We start from the raw sequence: 21,703 nt of genomic DNA on the forward strand, positions 1-21,703 counted from the left end.
GACAACTGGGACATCATTCAACAGGCCAGGATGCCTTCTTCTCTAGGCTCTGCCATTGGGCTTGCAACAAGGCTGTGGATCCTGTCACCTATCCTCTGAATGACGTACTGGCCTTTTCAGCACACCTGGATCCTTTTGGAGTTCAGGTGGATACTTATTTGGCAGCCTTTGGGTCTTACAAGAATTCCCCAGAGCATGTGTTTTCGGTAGCCAACCCAGTGGTTAAGGTCCACCTCAAGGGGTTGTCTAGGCTTTTTCCTCCGGTGCACAGGCCGCACCCGGTCTGGGACCTCAATATGGTTCTTGCAGCTTTGTAGCGCAAACAGTTTCTGGCGATGGTTTCTGTGGACATCCGCTTGGTAACACTAAAGACTTTTAATGGTAGCTTAGTGAGCTGCAGGCATTGTCTTCGTGCAAGGCCTTCACCATTTTTCACAACAAGGTCATCTTGCACACTCACCCAAACCTCTTGCCCGAGGTGGTCTCTCCGTTTCATCTGATTCAAGAGATCTGCCTGCCGGTGTTCTTCCCGAACCCGCATTCAGAGGTAGAGAGGGCCCTACATTTCTACATTCCTTGGACCACAAGAGGGTCCTCAGGTTTTACCTCTCCCGGACAAAATCCTTCAGGAAGTCTGAGGCATTGTTTGTCACTTTTGGGGGCTCCTCCCCTGGCTTTCCCATCTCCAAGGCTTCCATTGCCCATTAGATGGGTCAGGCCGCTTCAGAGGTTTTTACATCCATGGGCAAGCCAGTCCCGAAGGGGATTCATGCCCATGCGGTTAAGGCTAAGGTCACGGCCGTTGCATTTCAGAGACATTTTTCTTGGGATGTCATCAGTAGGGCAGCTACTTGGCCCACTCTGTTGGCTTTCTGAAAGTATTATTCCCTGGGTGACAGCTCCAGGCGCAATGCAGAGTTTGTTTTTTCCTAGATATAAGGCAAGCTGTCATGTTTCCACCCTATCGTCTTGTTTGGTGGAATGACCTACATGGGTGAAGGAAAGGGGACGGGACTTATGAGTGCTTAAAGTTACTGACTTTGGTGACTAGAGTACTCATAGTCCATATTCCCCTTCCCTCAATACATCCCACTGACCTTTCACTGCTTGTATGTCAGGGGCTAATATGTAATACGTGTAACCAGGTATCTAAGCATCCGATGTGTTAAAAGGGGACTGAGGTGAGGTGTCGGAGGGTGGGTCCACTGCGGGCCGTTTCCACACCCGAAGCCACACCCCGTGCACTGTACTAAATTTAAAGGGGAAGCTTCATTTTTTGGTGCCAAAGGTGCCCGTACCATCCCCATGTTAAGGGATGCCCACAAGGATGGTGGAAAGGGGACTCTGGACTACGAGTACTCTACGGTGAGTAACTTTAATTCCTACTGCGTCAACAGGGATTCTGCTGTAGAGTCCAGGGTTGGCCAGTTTGTCCTATGTAACCCGTTTGTGTGAGGTTAGTGTTTCCTGTGGTAAGTTTGCTACCAGGAGCTTTCTTCAACCCTTATTGTGGTTATGGTACTGCTTTGTAATCTACTCACAGCATGTGAATGTATTGAAGATTCATCGCTGGAGAAGGAACCGGTTACTTGACTGTAAATCCTGTTCTCCAGCATTTGGATCTTTCATATATTTACATGCGACCCTCGCGCCTATTCTACTTGGTTCTTCTTGGCTCATACTTCCACTTACGTGTGCAATGCCAAAATCTGAAGATGGCTGGTAAGGGAGCCTTTCCAATTGGCTGTCGGCAGTATGACCCAAAAGGGACTATACTGCAGTACAAAAGTGACTGAAATGTCAGTCTAATTTTAAACTTCTCTGTTACTGAGGATTCCCAACCTAATGACTCGGAATATTCACAGAATGTGAATCTATGAAACATACCAAGGCTGGAGAACAGGAGTTACCGGAAAGTAACGTGTTCCTTCAACATAATAGGGTGGCCTCTCAAAATCCTCCCACCAGGGCTGGTTTAGTAAATCCATCTTAACAAAAGGGAACACTTTACCAGCTAGCAAGTGGAGCGTAATTATTTTTGTAGTAGGTAACCCATCTTTTGGCATAGGCCTGTACTACACAAGTTGGCAGTGCGACTGAGCAGCCAGGCTTATCTCAAGAGGGGTACATGTGATCTGTAGAGATGTAGCAATGAACTCCACAAATACAAGTAGCCAAGTAACACTTCTACTCAAGGTTTTTGTTATAAATAATTATTTATTTAACTGTAGTTTTTAAATAAGCATTCTTTAAAAAGGGCAATATATGTAGCAATCAAATACACTTTAAAATAATTTTCCAGAATCAACACAAAGCTAGTAAATACTCCTTTAGAGTTGCTTCTTGCACGCTTCCTACACCCTGAGGTGACTTCACCAACTAGGACAGTAATGGTATTTGCATTGAGAGCCATCCAGCCTGGTGTCTATATGGAGAGGTGGGATTAAGTAGGTTGTAGAGGGCGTCTGCAGATAATTTGACAAGTTTATTTAGGGGAGAAAAGATGCAGAGGGGGAAGGCCAAGAGTTAGGGTTGAGTAGTAGTTCACATTTTCTGAAAACAAGGGTAGAATTCAGAGTTTAAACAGAGTGGTGGATGCAATGGAGGCGGGGTCTTCATTACATTGAGAAGGATGATCATGGTGGCAGTGGCCATGCTTAACTCCATGAGACATATATCCCCTGTCAGAAGTCCTTAAAACAGCAAGCATTGATGAATGACTGAGGGGGCAAAGAGGGAAGGATTTGGGGTGCCGGGCCTAGAAGATGGAATTCCATTTATAATATATACTCTCCAAACTTCCCGTTTCTTCATTTCATGTGTAACATCATTAAGATGAATTTCTAGAATCTGATCTGCTGAACAGATTTTAGCAGGTGTGACGAATCTAACTGTCACTGGTTCCCCTGGGGAAATCTCCCCTGATGTGGCCAGGGGGGAAAGGCAGAAGCTACCTGACTCTAACCCTGGTGCTGGCTATCTCTGGGAGGACCACATGAGGGAGACAACCCACAGAGTAGGGGAGAGTTGCTGGATAGAATATATTTCCCCCTTTCCCTTAAGAGCAATGATGACAATAATAATTTGTCACTCTACAACCTTTGTATGGAATACTGTGATGTAAGAACATAGCATATAATTATGAATAATAATCATCTCCATACATGCTTCCATAGAAATACTGGGACACGGAAAATGGCTTGAGCAACGAAGATCACAAAGGCTGAGAAGCAGACCATGCTCTCTGGTTCTTAGGGACATGTGTCCGAGTCTGGGCTATTCAAAAGTCCCGACCAGCAAGAAAGATGGAGTCTGACTATCCCTGATGCGGGTTGGGACAGCTGTGAGAAGCCAGCCGCAGATCCAAGCCGGGAAGCAGCCAAAGATGCCGTCCTGAGAGGGTGGAGGTTTGCCGCATGGATGCCCGAAGTAGAGGAAGCTGCTGGAGGAAGCCGGGGGCTGTGCAGGAACTGGAGAGTGGCGCAGGCTAGACCCGACGGCGAGCAACAGCAGGAGTAGAGATTGTGAAGGACCTCGAAGCAGCTGCTGAAAGCCAGTCAGCCCAGACAGAAAGGTTGGGACGCCAGAGCACTTTGGGTGTACTGCAGACCGACTGATGTGAATTGTGTGAAGTGGGGAAGCCCATACAGGGACGTTGGGCCCCTGGGACATGTAATGAGAGCGAAGAAAGTGAATCAAAGAGGCACTGGGACCCAAACCGTTAAAGCAAGAGAAACAAAGTCTGAAACTAGTGGGTGTTAGGCAAGAATTGATGTAGTAACCCTGTGGGAGACTACACAACACTTGTCCTCTTGGTAGTAGGAAACCCACCTTTTGGTACGGGCCTGTACTACAGAAGTTGGTAGTGTGACTGAGCAACCAGGCTTATCTCAAGGGGGGGTAAATGTGAGCTGTAGAGCTGTAGCAATGAACTCCACAAATACAAGTAGCCAAGTAACATTTATTCTCAAGGTTTTTGTTATAAACAATTATTCATTTATTTAACCGTAGTTTTTAAATAAGCATTCTTTAAAAAAGGGCAATATATGTAGCAATCGAATACAATGATTTTCCAGAATCAACACAAAGCTAGTAGATACTCTTTAGAGATGCTTCTTACGCACCTCCTACACCCTGAGGTGACTTCACCAACTAGAACAGTAATGCTATTTATATATCAGTAGTACACTTTGTAGATTGTGAGGTTTGTAGAAACGAAAGGTTATCGGAAGGAAAAAGGTTAGACAGGTTCTCAGAGCATGTGAGCACTTTAAATCTTCCAATGAAGTCTAGATAAAAACCTCTACCAGCAATATCAGTTTAAAAACAATGCATCACCTATGAGGGACAGTAAGTATCAAAGTCAAATGGACTAGCAGAGTCTGCAGGGAACCAGGACAGCCAAAGTCAATTGGGGCAAAGTCTTTGGAGCTGAGGCACTTCGTAGACAGTAAAAGTCTTGCACAAAGTTAGAGTTTGTTGAAGAAAAATCACTGTAGAGTCACAAGCTGTTACACTTGTGAGGGATAGAGCTTAAATCAACAGTAGCAAGGTAGCTACGGCAAGTCTCAACTGAGAAGAGCAAAGCTAAAGCCACTGAGGTAAGTACCCCAAGTCAGAACAGTACTTTTGGTTAGAAGAAGAGTGATCCAGCTGGTTTCTGTCTGGTTGCAGTGATGCAGGTCCTGGGTTCTTGGGCCTCAGTCGTGGGGAGAAGAGGGAGGACGTCTGGGGACTCCTGCTGCAGTAATTCGAAGGTCAGCGGCAGCTACAGGCTCTTTTCGGATCAGTGGAACTTGGTGATTTCAGCGCTCGGTAAACAGCACCACCACAGATCTTGGATACCGGTTGGGCTTCCTTCACTCCTTGAGTCCTGCACTCTGGTGCAGTGACTCAGACTCGGGTCCTGGGGAGACTCCTGGAGCTTCTGGTCAGATCACAGACGTTGCATTCAACTACGGATTTCTCGACCCCTGGCACTCAGTTCCTGCAGCAGTAAAGAAGTACAGCCAGTCAGGGAAGGTTGTCCCGTGGAGTTTGTCTTAGGGGTTAGTTGGTCTCACTAACCCAAGGGAAGAAGTTGTCCTTTCCGGAGCTTCTCTTGTCGATCAGAAAAAGGAGTTTCAGCACAGCAGCAGGGCTTCACCGGGCAGTTCAACGGTCCAGGAGGATACAGCAATCTTCCTTCACAGTTTTTTAGTCGGGCTGTTCTTCCCAGTGGTCGACTGTCTTCAGTCCCCAAACCCTTGCCTTTTAAGCAAGTTTCTCCCATTCATGTACAGCCTATCTGTCATTCAAACAGAGGGTGGCTGTCCTATAAGGACAGCCAGCCAGCTAATCAGGACTGGGTGCATTCAGGCATTCCTGAAGAAAAAGGACAGGGGACCTCCCTCACTTCCTGCCCTTCCAGAGACACTGAAGCCAGAGGTGGGTTTCAGTACTGAAGCCTGCCAAAGGCAAAACGAACAAAGGACTCAAACCTGGCTTGGCGTGCAGAGTAAACCCCAAGAAGGACCTCGCAAACAGAAAATTGTGAAAAATGAAGACTGGGCCATTTTTACTAAATGGTCACCCATAGGTGCTATACTGCAGCTGAGGATTCAGCCTGCAGTTGAAAAATTAAACCACTGCCACCAGCCATTTGAAGTAGTGAGGGTAACATAAAAAATGTTAGCGTAGGTAGGAAAAGGGGCTACTAAGTAACCCCCGGCACTCCATATAAGATGGTGTGTGCTGGGCCTACAAAGGGAAGAGGTAAGTAAAGTCCATTTCACTTTACTCTTCCTGGGAACAGTAGTACAAGAAAAGGTATTTAAGCCTTATGAGAAATCTAAAGGATTTCTCTGTGACAGTGCACTGAGGGTGCTGTGTCTGCATACAAAAAGTAGATGCCTATGAAGTTTGCCAGACTCCAAAAACAAAGGAAACACTTAATCCAAATCAGATCAAAACAAATGAGTGAGTGAAAAGGGCCCGCTCACTCCAAGTCCTAAATTCCAGCAAAAGAGCTGGGGGTCTCTAAGGTTGAAGGGAATCAGCACATAAATTAGAATTCTCTCTAACAATGTGGAAACTAAAGATAAATGGGTTAGTAGTCAAAGTCCTGGCAGGAGAGTAAACCAGACATTGGAGGGCAAGGTCCCCCACATGTGAATAGTTACATTGTAGATAAAAAACCTTGGCAGCAGAGAATGAACCAGGCATTGGGGAAAAGGGGTAGAGTCCCCTGTATGGGAACTGTTGATCTGAAGGTGGCCTGTAGAATTGTTAAGGAGTAGTGTGGGAGCCCCTCTACTTTGAACGAACATGGTTCATATACCCTGTTCTATGGAATTTCTTCCACTCAGGGCGGTCTACAACCACGTTTTAGCTCACAGCACCTTCACAGAGACGAAATATCCATTTGCAGATCAGTCTTTGTCCCACCCATTTGGGCAGCCCAGCTCTTAAATGCTAGGCAGTTCTCCTATGAACAAGAGTACCATCATCAACCCTAGACGCATGTTTCGGCCTTGACTTGTGGAATTCAGAAAGTCTCAAAGGGAAGAACCATACCCCTTTGGAGTGTGAAATTGTTGAACTGTGCAACGGAAGGAAACTCAGTGGTAGGGTCTTAAGTACGTGGAGTATATTAAAGTGATATTGAAAAGCCAGAGGAATCTTGGGAAAGGTAAGGCCCCTTTCTGGCATAACTTTATCGGTCTTCATTTATGCACTTTAAGAACTTTGTAATTGGAATTGCAGGTGTTCAGCTAAAAGGCATCCCCATTTTCACGTTACATTGAGTTTTGTGTGGAAGGGTCCGCTTAGGATTTTGGACACAGGACAGAGAACTCTTTAGATTTGGACATTCTGACGCAGACGTTCCTTAGTGGTTTTTTGAGTCAGGGAACCCCCTCCTAGAGATAGGGATAGGCAGGATTTCCCATGTTTTATTTAATCAATAAAAGTCTTTAACCAACACCAAAAATGCCACTATCTTAAGAGTCTTACTCTTGATCTCTTACAGAGGCCACCCTAGTTATAGTGAAAAGGGGAACTCTGAGAGGTTAGTCAACGCGCAATCAAGGTAGCAATGGAGAACGGGCAAGGCTATTCTCAGGAGAGTGAGAGTGGCATCAGTGGTCCACAATGAGTCCACACAGTGAAGCACATAATAATTAAATTTAGACCAGAATGTATAAAAATACAGTTATATAGTTCTGGGCCTTAATCACACACTAAAAAATGAAACAAACAAGCAGGTGATAATATTGCATAACACTCTTATATACAGATACCATATGTACTTAAAATATCAACAAAGGAGGTAAGTAAAGTAATGCGTTAAAGATGGAACCGAGTTACAAGTTAAATTCCCTAGCTTCAGCGGTCAAATCCCCAAGAAGAGTGGAGGCCTTATGCCCAAAAGTCACAATGCTCCCCCCCCCCCCCAGAATGAATCTGAAGCATGTAAGTTGCTTGTGCTCTTGATTGATTGATCAAAAGAATAGATGCAAGAAAGTTCTTGGGTAAATAAAATGTGTTCTCTTTAAGGTTGTACTACTCTGGTTCGACGACCAAAAAGCATTGGAATGGAAGGATATAAAGAGACTTGTTCTCAATGATATCCTGTGGAGGACAGGTTGAGACAAATCCTTTGCATTTACTTACCCACCCATACTATGATTTTACCTGATGGGTTGACTGGAGGTTGCTGGAGGTTGGATTTTCCGCCATCGGTTTCCGGTGAGAGGTGCCCAGGAGCTGCAGGTGCAGGGTTTCTTTCGGTCAGTTCTAGAGCAAAGTGCAACCCTTGGCAATGGAGAAATGCAGATGGCTATGATGCAGCCCTCGTCACGACACTTCACAGGACGAAGGAAGGCGAGTTTCAGTGTTGGCCACCACACACCGACAACGGCAGGTGTCTTTCCAGTTGCGGTTGTGTAAGTCCTTCCAGGACAGGATCCCTTGAGGTTTGGAGGCTGAAATTCGTCAGGAGGGCAACATATACCACAGGATGGCAACCACTAAAGTTCCAGCTCCAACCACAGAATGGCGATGGTTCTAACGAGGTAGCCCACTGGAGAACTGGGTGGTCCAGGGACACTTGGCAAGGCTCAGGAAGACTGGATCCTCTGGGACATGTTGATACTGATTGGTACCACTAGTCCAGAGGTTCAAGCACCACACAGGAACTTTGCAGATAAGGTAGTCCAACAGGGCTTCACTGGGCCAGACCTAGGAAGGGTTCTGGGTCATCTTTGGAACTTTAGTCGGCTGTTCTTCTATGAGGTATTCTTGGTTCTAACTCTGATCTGAAGGATTGGTTGCAGAAGTCATCATCTTATCCAAAATCCAGCCTGGAAGCAAGTCCAAGCCCACCAATGGTAAGGAACTGCACCATTCAAACAGTGCGTAGTTGTCCAATCAGGGGCAACTATTGGTTTCACTCCTGTCCCACACTTGGACTCACTGGCCCTGGGATGTGAAGTGGAACCAGAGAGTATCACCCTCTTCCTGAGCCACACACAGACCAAAGAAAACCATCACTAGCACGTGAAAGCTGCAGCTTTCCTGGGCAAGTGCATGACCTTGTATGGGATTTCCTGTACTGGCAAGGCAGGAAGAAGGCAAAACAAAAATATGGCCAAAGAACAAGCAGAAATCTTGTGGCTTGGCCATTTTCGGGCCCTAGCGAGGTTTAGTAGCCATATGCGTTAAACTCGAATGTGCACATGTGAAATAGCACAATAATGTTAAAAGTATAATTGCTCCCACCAGCTTTTCTTTTGGGACATATAAAAGTAACCAGTGTAAAAGCCTAAGGTGAGGAGAAAGTATCCCCATTGCAGCGCAGATAGGGTGTGCAATGTTAAAAAGTTAAAAAAATGTAAAAGATAAAAGGGAAACATCAGTGCTGATAGTCTGAGGGACTGATAATTTTCCCCATAACAATTGAGCTGACGGCTTTACTTCCCCTCAAAGTCAGAAAAGGTTTCAAAACAAAGCAAAAAGATCAATAGAAATTATGGCAAGAAAGTTGACTAAACAGAAATCTTTCCTATCAATCATCAACCTTTTAATTGATTTGTTATGCTTCTTTTAAGTTGAGCTAAAGTATATTTGCTAGAGTATAATGTTTCGACGAAAATATTTATCATGAGAAAAATTCTGGGCTTTTGTTTAGTATCTTGTGCATCTGACAAGTTATTTGAATAATCTAGTGTAAGTACACAAATGTAGATTTCTGTGCTCAAACTCTTTTGCTCTCTTCTCAACAGTGGTTTATTTTGTAAAGTGAGTGCTGGCAATGATGTGGCATGCCTTACAACTGACCTTCTGGCTGCCCTCGGCAAACTGGAACCTGCACTTATCCCCCTGGTTTTAGCTTTCCGCTACTGGGCGAGGGTAAGTTATAAAGTACAGGTCAATTGAAACAGTAGTACTTCGATTAACCCAATGGTCCTTTTGCATTTGTGCTCTGTCAGACCGTTTTTGTATTTCATTTGCATTTCGCTTTTTTGGAAAGCCAACATGGCACAGCTATTGTAATTTAAGTGTGTGTATATATATATATATATATATATATATATATATATATATATATATATATATATATTTCTGAGGCTTGTGGAATCCGCTTAGATCACATGCTGTGCATAGGCCGACATCTAGTGGAAGCTGCGGAATTACAGTTTGTTTTTCGAAACTCGAAAATGGGCGTCGACACAGGGCGTGCCAGTAATACTATTCCTAGTGTGACGTCCACTGTACCCAAGATCCCTCACGTGTCTAGGATCCTCAGATTGTTTTTTTCCGCCATACTGGTCGGAAGCATTTTGCGGAGTCCCCTGGCCCTAGCCATACTTTTGCTAAAATATTTAAAATATTAATCTATTGACATCCTTCCCCACCCCAACGTCGAACTTCGACACTCGACACCGGCTGGAGAAGAAATCGACCGTCGGCTGCTGCACGACGGATTTGGGCCTCAGAAGGCCTCTGGCCTCGGCCCGGGCCTTGGAAGGCCTCTGGCCTCGGCCCTGCAAGTAGGGAGCGTGGGGGGTTGTACATACTCTACACTCTTGGTATATAGGTACACCTTATATATTTCTTACACTTAACAGCCCGCTGCCTCAAGGTGCGTTTGGAGGGTACCCCTTTTCAATTCTGCCCCAAGTGCAATCGCAAATACCCTTGGGTCGACAGGCACGCCACGTGCAATCTCTGCTTGCCGAGGGACCACCCCGAAGCGAACTGCAGAGCGTGTAGTAGGTTTAAACCTAAGACACTTAAGGACCGGAAGCGTTGGGCCCACCACGCCAGGCAGGCGGCCATGGCAGCGGAGGGCGCCTTCAGCGACGGCAGCGACGCCGTACTTTCGGACGGCGAGGGCATTACGGCATCGAAAGACAGCCGAGCGCAAGTCCCCGACCTCGGAAGGTCGTCTGGCAGGGCGGCTATGGGGAAGACCCCTGGCGACACAAGCGCTTCACACACTACACACACTAAACATACAAAGTCCAACCGAGACTCGACGACATCGAGTTCTCGGAAAGAGGCACAAACAGAACGGTCCGATTCGGTGTCCTCTGGGCGCTCTCGATCAAGATCGCCGCATGACTCCAGGCAATCATCCACTCTTGCCAAGAGTGCCTCGCTCCCTAGGCTAACAGAAGTTCGATCGTCGGAAGACGAAGACGACTTCCATCCCCAGGCCGCGCTCCAGGAGTCGGAGCCCGCAGTCAAAATCAGCGAGGCCCCACGCTCGAAGGACAGGGACCCCACCCCCGATCCTCGACGCCAGGCGTCGAAAACCTCCGGAGCCACTAAAGGACAGGGAAAACATTTTTCCACTCACGGGGAGGGGGGAAAACAGCAGAAGAAGCAGCCTTTGCACTCTTCCACACCTGTGAAACACACCACTCCCCCCTAAACAGACAGACAAAACCAGGTCTGCTGATATGTCTAAAACCAGCAAATCTACTCAAGATAAATCCCATAGACTTGCTGAGAGAGTCATTCCCAGTTCCAGAAAATGGTCGAGTGAAGACATAGATAGGGTCATGTCAAGGATGTCTTCTTTGGCTGATTTTTACGATAAAAATCCAGAACATTTCCTCTCGTATGATCCACAAGGGGCGACTCCCTCAGGCTCTAATGATCCTACCCCACCCCCTGAGTAAAAAGCCCCGGTTTGAAACACCTATGAGGTCAGACCCCTTCGAGGTACAACCATACACAAGACCATACTCACTGTATCAAGGAGAGGCTTCCTTTGGTGAGGACCAAGAATTTGGCATGGTAGAAGAGCAAACCGGGACGGGCTACTATGGGGATGATGAGGACCAGGAAGAGGAAGATGAAGACCCGGAAACATACAGAGTAGATTCCCTGGTAGAGAACGAAGACCCGGTTACCGACTTCCCCGGTCGATAACCAACCCCTCCTAAACGAGGTTCTCGCACGCGCAGCAGAACATTTCCATATTGACACCCACGGTGTCCAGGAGGAGAGGGACTTCGCAGAAGAGTTAGTGGGAGAAAGGAGGCTTGTTGCCCAGACCATCCCTATCCTTAAGTCCATCCAGCGGAGAATAGACCCGTCCCTGGTGAACCCAAACCTCACCCGAGCAGTCAATCCCAGGGTTGAAAAACTTTTCAGGGCGGCCCAGTCTGACCCTCTCTATACAAGAGGACATCTGAAGCCAGACTCCCTAGTTGTCACTAACACTCGTAAGAGGGCTGGAACACCTTTGTCATCGTCCGAAGCTCCTCCCGACAAGGAGCGCAAAAAACTATACGGTTTCGGCAGGAAAGTTGCCTCAACGTCCGCCTATCAAGCAAGGATTGCAAACTCCACCACCCTGTTGGCCAGCTACAACTGCCATCAGTGGGAAGAAGTCGCGGCACTCATAGCCTCTGCCCCTGAACCTTTAAAGGGCCTGTTAGCTTGGATTTCCGCAGAGGGTAGAGCCGTGTCTGGTTGCATTTTGAAAGCAACCTTCGACGCCGCGGACAACGCAGGCAGATTGATAGCAGAAGGCACTGCTATCAAAAGACATGCGTGGTTACGGCAGTCTGGTTTTAAGGCAGAAACCCAGGCATCATTGTTGGACAAACCGGTGGAAACCGATCTGTTGTTTGGTAAGGCGGTCGAAGACGCACTGAAGAATGCCAAGGACGAATACGAGACACTCAAGTCCCTTGGCCAGTTAACCAATAAACCCCCTAACCAGAGAGGGAATAGTAATTTTCGTCGCCCACGCGGCCAAAATTCCCAGAGAGGATCTAACTATTCCCAGGGGCAGGGTACACAGTGGAACAACAACCAACAGTCTACCCAGGGTTACGGCAGGGGTAATAGGAGAGGTTGTGGTAAAGGCAGAGGCAGCCCCAGCAAGGGAGGCGGCACACCTCCACCAAAGCAGTGACGCTCAGTTCAGGGTCCCTTCTCACGCAACCCCAGTAGGGGGATGCATTTCCAACTTCACCCAGGCTTGGGAAGGGATCACATCAGACAGATGGGTGCTGTCAACAGTATCCACAGGGTATTGTATAGAACTACTGCAGCGTCCCCGGAACCATCCTCCACGACAAAGAGTACACTCTTTAGAACATCAGAAGATTCTCCTCGAGGAGATCACCACTCTGCTAGAAAAGGACGCGATGGAACTCGTCCCGGGACACCAGGTAAACAAGGATATTTATTCAACTTACTTCCTTGTGCCAAAGAAAGATTTGACAATGCGCCCAGTATTGGATTCACGGCCTGCCAACAAGTATGTCAAGCCCCAAAAGTTTCGTATGACCACGCTACACATGGCAACCTTGGATATGAAAGATGCTTATTTTCATATTTCCATGTTCCCAGCGCACAGAAAGTACTTGCGCTTCAAGGTAGACAGTCGCCACTACCAATTCAAGGTACTGCCCTTTGGGATAGCTTCAGCACCAAGGGTATTCACCAAGGTACTGGCGGTGGCGGCTGCACACCTACGCAGGGAGGCAATCCCACTGTACCCTTATCTGGACGACTGGCTCATAACGGGGGAAACCCCAGGAATTTGCAGGACAAACATTCAAAGGACTATCAACCTCCTCCACGAATTAGGCTTCTCAATCAACGAGAAGAAGTCAAGCCTGGTGCCAAGCACCTCAAAACAATTCCTAGGAGCAATCCTGGATACCCAGGAGGGGTTGACCTTTCCTTCAGAAGGAAGAATTCGGAATATACTTCTGCAAATTCCGCATTATCAGTCCGGTCAACAAATAACGGTACGCAAAGCAATGCGTTTACTGGGCATGATGGCGTCATGCATTTACCTGGTCAACCACGCGCGCCTGCGCATGCGTCCCATGCAGGAATGGTTGGCGAAACAGTGGTCTCAGGCAAGTGGTCAGTGGGACGATCTAGTGGTCGTTTCGCCAACACTGGTACAAAGCCTTCACTGGTGGACAAGAGAGAATCTCGCAAAGGGGAAACCCTTTTACGATCCCGAAGTACAGGCAGTAGTCACTACAGATGCATGTCTGACGGGGTGGGGAGCTCACCATCTCCACCACACAGCTCAGGGTCTCTGGTCTCACTCAGTGGCCAAGAACCACATCAACCTGCTAGAGCTTCTGGCAGTATTCAGAGCGCTTCAGGCGTTCGAGCCCCATCTACTAAACCTGTCAGTGCAAATCCGGACGGACAGCACTAAAGCCATGTTCTACCTGAACAAGCAAGGAGGGACTCGCTCGCCAAATCTGTCCAAGCTTGCCCAGAAAATCTGGATATGGGCACTCAGACGGAACATCTTCCTGTCATCACAACATGTTCCAGGGGAACTCAATTCCCTAGCGGATGCTCTGAGCAGAGACTCCCTCCCAGAGGAACACGAATGGGTTCTTCACAGAGAGGTCGTAGAAGATCTCTTCTCTCAGTGGGGTTTCCCCACTATAGACTTATTCGCCACAAGCAAAAACAAACAATGCCCAGGATTTGCATCCAGGTTCCCCCAACCAGACTCCCAGGGGAACACCCTGTGGATGAACTGGTCAGGGATGTTTGTGTACGCTTTTCCACCAACTCCTCTCATCAGGAAAGTGGTGAACAAGATGAACAGGGAATCGATGACGCTCGTCCTAGTTGCTCCCATGTGGGCAAGACAACCGTGGTTCCCACACCTACGCAGGATGGCGGTGTGCGAGCCCATCAAACTTCCAGCCTGGTACAACCTACTGTCCCAGCACCAAGGTCAAACAGTGCACCAGCAACCCAACTCAATGAACCTGGCAGCATGGCTCCTGAGGTCATAGAGTTCGGACACCTCAAATTGCCACAGAGGTGTATGGACATCCTAAAGGAATCTAGGAAGCCAAACACAAGGCACTGTTACTTTGACAAGTGGAAGAGGTTCGTTATCTGGTGCCAGAGTAGACAAATCAACCCAGTTGATTGCACTCCTTCCACTATTGTTACATACATGCTCCACCTGCTAGATGCAGGATTGGTTTTTAACTCACTGAAAGTACACCTGGCAGCTCTCTCGGCTTACACCACTTCCCATAGCAAGGTGTTGTGGTGGAAAGTACCAGTAGTTAAAGCCTTCATGGAAGGAGTAAAGAGACTTCACCCTCCTATTTCAAACCCACCGCCAGGGTGGGACCTTAATGTGGTGCTAGCCAAGCTCATGGGCCCCCCTTTCGAACCCATGCATAAAAGCAGTTGCAAACACCTGACTTATAAAACGGCCTTCTTAGTAGCTATTACCTCTATAAGAAGGGTCAGTGAAATTCAGGCTCTGTCAGTGCAGGATGCTTTCTTTACTATCCATAAAGACAAACTGGTTTTACGCACACACCCTAGGTTCTCACCTAAATTTATATCTAAATTCCATGTAAACCAGTCCATCGAGCTTCCGGCTTTCTTCCAGAACCCGCCAAGCTTGGCTGAGGTGAAACTACACACCCTAGATGTGCGTAGGGCGGTCCTCTACTATGTAAATAAAACAAGACCGCTAAGGAAAACAGATCAACTGTTTGTCTCCGTAGCTACAGGCAGAGAGGGGGATCGCGTCTCTAAAGATGCCATCTCGAAGTGGATTATTAACTGTATCCAACTGTGTTACTCACTCTCTGAAAAGACTCTGCCTTTTACGCCAAGGGCCCACTCTACTAGAGGCATTGGGGCCACTCTGGCTTTCATTGCAAATGTTCCCCTCAACACCATTTGCAAAGCAGCTACTTGGAGCTCTATTCACACTTTTACTCAGCATTACTGCATTGACACCCATTCCAAGACAGATACACAAGTGGGACAAGCGGTTCTAAGACATTTATTTGCTCATGACCCTTCTCACATCGCACCTCCTTCTTCTGGTACTGCTCGCTAATCTATGCAAAGCATGTGATCTAAGCAGATTCCACAAGCCTCAGAAGGGATACATTACTCACCGTAATCGTATTTCTGATGCTTGCATCTGCTTAGATTCACATGCGACCCACCCTTCCTCCCCTCCGAGAGAAGGCGCATGATTACTTGTAGTCTTAACTTTCTTTCTATCTGCTTGGATTATCTGTACTCGCGCTACTCCTCATGCTACCTCATGTCAGAAAAAATACAATCTGAGGATCCTAGACGCGTGAGGGATCTTGGGTACAGTGGACGTCACACTAGGGATAGTATTACTGGCACGCCCTGTGTCGACGTCCATTTTCGAGTTTCGAAAAACAAACTGTAATACTCCGCAGCTTCCACTAGATGTCGGCCTATGCACAGCATGTGAATCTAAGCAGATACAAGCATCAGAAATACGATTACGGTGAGTAATGTATCCCATATATATCTATAAATATAAGACTTCACAAATAATTCTGGGGAATATGTGTCAACTGAGCGCATTGCATGCTGCAAGTAAAATATTACAAATTTGATTCTATTTAGGTTGTCCTGCTGTGTAAGATTTATATAAAAACACGATCATTAAAGTGATGCACTCTGAGGACATAGGTATCCATCTTTTCAGTTACTTGCACTGTAATTGGATGATTGTTTGCTACGTTTCCAATACACTGAATTTCTTTGCATAACATGAGACAGCAGACCTGTTGGTGGGGAGTGAGTGGGATGTCATGTGATCTTCTGCAACCAAAAAGCTGTGTCTTGCATTTGCTAAGATGCCTGGTCCTCCAAATAACATTCAGCATATTTAAATGGCATTTTATGTGTGATGAAAAACTGACACCCACAAATAGCAACGGTCTGGAAGCACAGTAATATTGAACTGAGGAAGTTGGTTGATTTTACAACTCGGGGACTGGCAGGGTTCCCTTTAGCTGGGCACCCTGAACCACAGGAATGGCAGACTACATGGTGATGCAGTTTCACTCCAAGGATTAGGAGCTGACACAGGAGATTTTAGACTTTTCCAATGAACTTGCAGGTAAGGTGGATGCATTATTCAGAAGTATTGACCATAATCAGTAACTACTAGACCAGAGTAATGGCCGAATTAGTAATTACAAACTGGAGGTGGAGATGAATCAACTTGAGCTGTAGAGATACTCCTATTGGAGACAAAGGGCAGTTGGGTTCGGACAAGGTCCGTACAGGGCAGAATTTAGCATTAGAGGCAGGAGTAATGAGACAGTACGAGTGCTCCTTTGACTACCCCCCGCCGTAGTGTGGGACTCGGCATCCACTAGCTCAGGGTGGTACTTGGCCCCTTGAAGCAGCCTCCTATTTCTCGACATCGTTTTCCAAGGGACTTTGTCACAGCTACTCAAAAGGAATTATTGTGTTAAAAAAGAAAGCTGTATGATAGTGCATCAGTAAAAAAAGTACAAATCGATTTTCCTCAAAAGTAGCTAAATGTTTTATTGCAGAAAAAGGGGGGCACAATGTGTATCACAATCACTCCACTTAAGATAACATAAACGAAAAAAAGCTGGAAAGAGAATTAAAGACTATCCCTACACTGGTAACCATACCAGATCAGTGGACCCCAAATGAAATGTGTTGAGCAGGTGAGTGAGAGGAAAAGGCTTCACTTGACCCATAAATTAGTTAGGATGTAAACTATTAGCAGGCATTCTGAGGCACTCAATTACAGACAATGGAGGTAGTTGCAATCAAAACTTTCCTAACTTGCTGGTTATCCTACCAAAGGAATACTGATATCTTAGTAGATAAAGGAAAATGGTTAAAACACATGGGTAGACCGTAATAGTCACTTTCATAATGGTAAATGAAATTGGGCGACAATGTCCCGGGCCTGTTCAGGCCAGAGTGCACTCAAAACCTTTACAGCAAACAACTGTAACACAGTAGCAACAATAGATGGAAAATATCCAATTTTCTCCTTCGTTGAAGAGTGAGCTACAGTGACTGTTATTTTTATTCTAAATTAGATGATAAATCCCTAATATCTTGTAAAAATACCAAATTGTTCTGAGAAATCAAAGAACCCTAGTGGTATGTTGGAAAAATGGCACTGTCCTGATAAATGCTGGTTAGTCACTTTAGCAGAGTTTTAGAAGTTCTAAAAATGTTTCCTTTGGAGAACAAAATGATAAATACAACAGACCATCCACAGATATGTGAAGAATAAGGTACGTTCTCCTTTACCCCACAAGTGTGTTGGGATGGAAATTCGCACCCCACCACCTCTAGGCGCTTCCAAATAAGTCAAACACCATATGCAGTGATATAATGTACAAGGGGGGAGCAATCTGCATTACCACGCTGCATGGAAGAGCCCTGCAGCGCTTAGAAATAGATGTATGGCACTAGAAAAGCCCATAGTCCTTTTTTGTATTAGGCCCAGAAGGGATAAACTGCAGGCTCGTACTGTTCATGTTAATACACTGGCTTCAGAAGAGCTCTGTTGCCACGGAAGTCCACTTCCCCCTCGTCCGATTAGTGTTGCGAATATTTAGTATTCTCCAGCATGGGGTCTGGCATGGATTCACATGCTCATGAATATTCCCCGTCGTCAGGCTGGGAATCCTCGGTAAAGAAAAAACCAGTATCAGTTTCGTTTCTGATCTGTCTTTCGTAGCCCTCTACCTAAGCACCGCCTCTGGCAGCCATCTTCAGATTTTTACCGCACGTTCATGTGTTGGTATCCTCGTGCTATTGCTCTCGAGCGTTAGTGCTATTTTTCGCGCTTTTTTCACAAAAAACTTCGATTCTTTCGGTCAAAGAGCCTCAAGCTCCACCGATCCTACATCCGATCAACGGGGACCCGTGTCGGATTCATCTGTGCCCCTCAAGGGTGAAGATTTTGTCGAGCTACACTTCGGAGGAATCCAGAAGCTTCTCAGGCCCGGTCTCGGAGATGGCCCAGGAGAAGGGAAGCTCGACGCCCGGAAAGCTGTTCAGGGTCTGCCCTGGATGCCAGCTGCAGAACGTCTTCAAGGAGGACGAACACTCTTTCTGCCTTTACTGCCTTCATGAGGACAAGACGCACGTGGAGAAGGACTGTGCGTTTTGCGGCAACATGTCGGAACGGACCATGAAGGACCGCCATCAACGTCTCGCCAACTGGCTGGAGGGTAAGAGGCCGTCTGGCGAGAAGAAGAAGAAATCCGAGCGGTCTTCTAAGACCTTTGAGGGCGCCCCGGCGACGGGGGCCCAACATAAGGCCAAGCACCGCGAGTCCGCTGGCACCGGGAGCGCCGAACGGTCGGGCTCTACGGGCGCCAGGCAGGGCGCACCCTCCCCGGCACCATCAACCACGAGCCAACGCTCTGGGTCGGGTAAGAGGAAGGCCGAGCACCCGGCGAAGCTCCTGGAGAGGCCCCGGTCGAGCTCTAAGGCAGAGGAGGAGCGTGGCAGTGCCCCCTCCCTCAAGGATAAGGCGGTGAGCGCACCTAAGGTGGTGAAGGCCTTGATCCATCCGACCAAGCCCTCTATCGAAACGGTCGCGGCGGCCCTGGCTCAGCCTGTGGTGGCTGCACCAGTGGTGGCGACCTCAGGGCCCAGAATCTCCCTGCCTCCTCGGAGGGAGTCTTCCTTTGTGCCCATCGATAGGACCCCTGTGAAACCCTCCGTGGGGAAGAAGAAGGGGGGGCAGGGCGTCGTCGGAGATTCGGCCTCAACCTCAGAAGAGGAGCTGATCGAGGTCTTAAGCCACGGCCTAGGCGTGGAAGAAGGCCAGCCCGTCGGAATGGACCCCGACGCAGGTGACGACGACGACATCGTCGAGGATACCGACGGGGCCCCTGCTCGCCCGTCGGATTCCCCTCTGCCAGCGCCGCAAGACAACTTGGCGGCCATTTTGTTGGCCATACAGTCCTTATGCTCCGAGATAAGGACGAGGCTACCGTTACCGACGGAGGAACCTCTCCCGTCGGGGGATCCAGAACCGGGACCTTCTGGTGTTCCCCCTACCAAGAAAAGAAGGATCCATCCACCACCTCCTTTTCAACCGTCGCGCCCCTTCCAGCCCTCCTCCCCGTCCACCCGAGGGGATGATACGGGGACTGACACGGCAGCGACGGGTACGGACGACGAGGCATACGACGAGGATTTTCCGTCGTCGCCTCCCACCAGGGCTTCTCCGCCCGACGAGATCGGATCTTTCCACTCCATGATCTCCAGGGCTTCCGAGCTTTTCCAACTCTGCCATGAGGAGAAGAAAAAGGAAGGCTTCCTTTATCAGCGGCGCGAGGCCAAGAGGAAGACGGTCCTCTCAGTGCCTCTGTGGGACGACATTTGGGATGAGGGCCTTTCCCTCCTCAAGAACCCTTCCACGACGCCAGCTAGAAGAGACCGGTACGAGAAAAAGTACCGGGTCCCGGACACGGCCCCCCTGTGCCTCCGGGCGCAGCCTACCCCGGACTCCGTCGTCTCCGCGGCAGCCAGGAAGAAAGCGGGGGGGGGTGCGGCCTCCACATCGACTTCCCCGCCCGACGGCGAGGGAAAGAAATTGGATGCTATGGGACGTAGAGTCATCTCGTCGGCAGCGACGACGATTAAAGCGGCCAACGCCTTGGCTATCGTGGCCCGCTATGACAGGGAGCTCTGGTACAAGATAGCTCCCCTGCTGGATTTTCTGCCGGACGACAAGAGGGCGGAGGCCCTTGAGATCCTGCAGGAAGGTGAGGTGGCCTCGGACCACGCCATCACCGTGGCGACGGACATCGCCGACACCGGGTTCCGCCAGCTGGGCAACGGCGTTTGCCTTCGACGTCGTGGATGGCTCAAAGCTACGGATTTCCGGCAGGACGTCCAGACCAGAGTCCTGGACATGCCCTTCGACGGGAACAACCTGTTTGGGAAGACAGTGGACGATTCCCTTCAGGCCATCAAGGCGGATACTGAGACGGCCCGGGACCTTGGAGTCCTGCAACGACGGACGCCCTTTCGGAGCGGCGGAGGCAAGGGCGCCTCCAAAGGTTCCGGCGGCGGTTTCGCTTCCTACCGTCAAGCGGCCCGCTCGTCGTCGCAAGAGGCCTACAGAGGACGAGGCAAGTCTAGCGGACCCCGCCGTCGTCGCCAAGGAGGTCAAGGCGGCAAGGCCGCGCCCAAGCAGGATTGAACCGGCCGTGGGGTCGGGCCCCCACCGAAGCACCCCGGTCGGAGGCCGGCTGGCGGGCTTCGTCAGCGTGTGGGAGTCCATCTCCACCGACCGTTGGGTGCTGGACGCCCTGGCCCGGGGCCACGCGCTCGAGTTTCAAAGAAGGTGCCCGCGCGTCCCCCCCGTGGCCAGGAAAGAACTTCACGTCCCTCAACTTCTCCTGGAGGTAAAGGCGATGCTCAGAAAGGGCGCCATCGAACTCGTCCCAAAGAGGCTTCGGGGCTCCGGAGTCTACTCGAGATACTTCCTCGTGAAGAAGAAGACGGGAGGATGGCGCCCCATCCTGGAGCTGCGACGTCTGAACAAGTTCATCAAGGCGCAGAAGTTCCGGATGGTCACCCTCCAGCACGTCCTGGGTCAGCTGGAGGAAGGAGACTTCCTATCGTCGTTGGATTTGGAGGATGCCTACTTCCACATTCCCATCCTAAAGGGGCACCGCAAATTCCTCAGATTCGTGGTCCAAGGGCGTCATTACCAGTTCAAAGCCCTTCCCTTCGGACTACGGTCGGCACCCAGGGTATTCACCAAGTGCCTCGCACCGGTGGCGGCGCAGCTGCGCCGCGAGGGGATTCACGTCTACCCCTACCTGGACGACTGGCTCATCCGCGCCGAGACGAGGGAGCTCGCCGTGGTCCACACGGCAAGGACCGTCCAACTCCTCACGGACCTGGGATTCTCCGTGAACTACGCCAAATCCCACCTGGTGCCCGCGCAAGTCGCACTGTTTCTGGGAGCCAGGCTCAACACAGTATCCCTTCTGGCCTCCCCGTCGGAGGAGAGGACCAGGACCATCTTGGGCAAGGTGCAACGGATGTTGGTGGCCGACGCGGCCAAAGTGAGGTCCATCAAGTCCCTCCTCGGGATGATGTCTTCCTGCATCTACCTCATTCCCATGTGCAGGCTCCGGATGCGCCCGTTGCAAGAATTCCTGGATGCGCGCTGGATCCAGACGACGGGCAGCTTCGAGGAAAGGATCAAGCTCGACGAGAGTTTCCGACGAGCGATACGGTGGTGGGGCACCCGCGCGCATTTGACGGCGGGCATGGACTTCCAGACCCCAGCCCACCAGGAGACCATGACCACGGATGCCTCCCTGGAAGGGTGGGGAGCGCACACCGAAAATCTGCACGCAAGGGGACTCTGGCTCCCGAC

General features: G+C 49.1%; 1 protein-coding gene across 7 annotated transcripts in view; it reads left to right on the forward strand.

The window, feature by feature from the left end:
• TUT4 (terminal uridylyl transferase 4) overlaps positions 1–21,703 on the forward strand; it is a 2,154,442-nt gene that overhangs the window by 314,301 nt on the left and 1,818,438 nt on the right. For all 7 annotated transcript variants that reach the window (XR_011291019.1, XM_069642184.1, XM_069642186.1 and 4 more), the window contains exon 10: positions 9,264–9,390. Coding sequence is in view for 6 of the 7 variants with exons in the window: in XM_069642184.1 (XP_069498285.1) it covers positions 9,264–9,390 (127 nt within the window). In the remaining variant the exon portion in view is untranslated. The remainder of the gene's footprint in view (positions 1–9,263; positions 9,391–21,703) is intronic.

The sequence above is a fragment of the Ambystoma mexicanum genome, chromosome 1q (genome assembly GCF_040938575.1).
Source record: "Ambystoma mexicanum isolate Mex_15411 chromosome 1q, UKY_AmexF1_1, whole genome shotgun sequence".
Lineage (NCBI taxonomy): Eukaryota > Metazoa > Chordata > Amphibia > Caudata > Ambystomatidae > Ambystoma > Ambystoma mexicanum.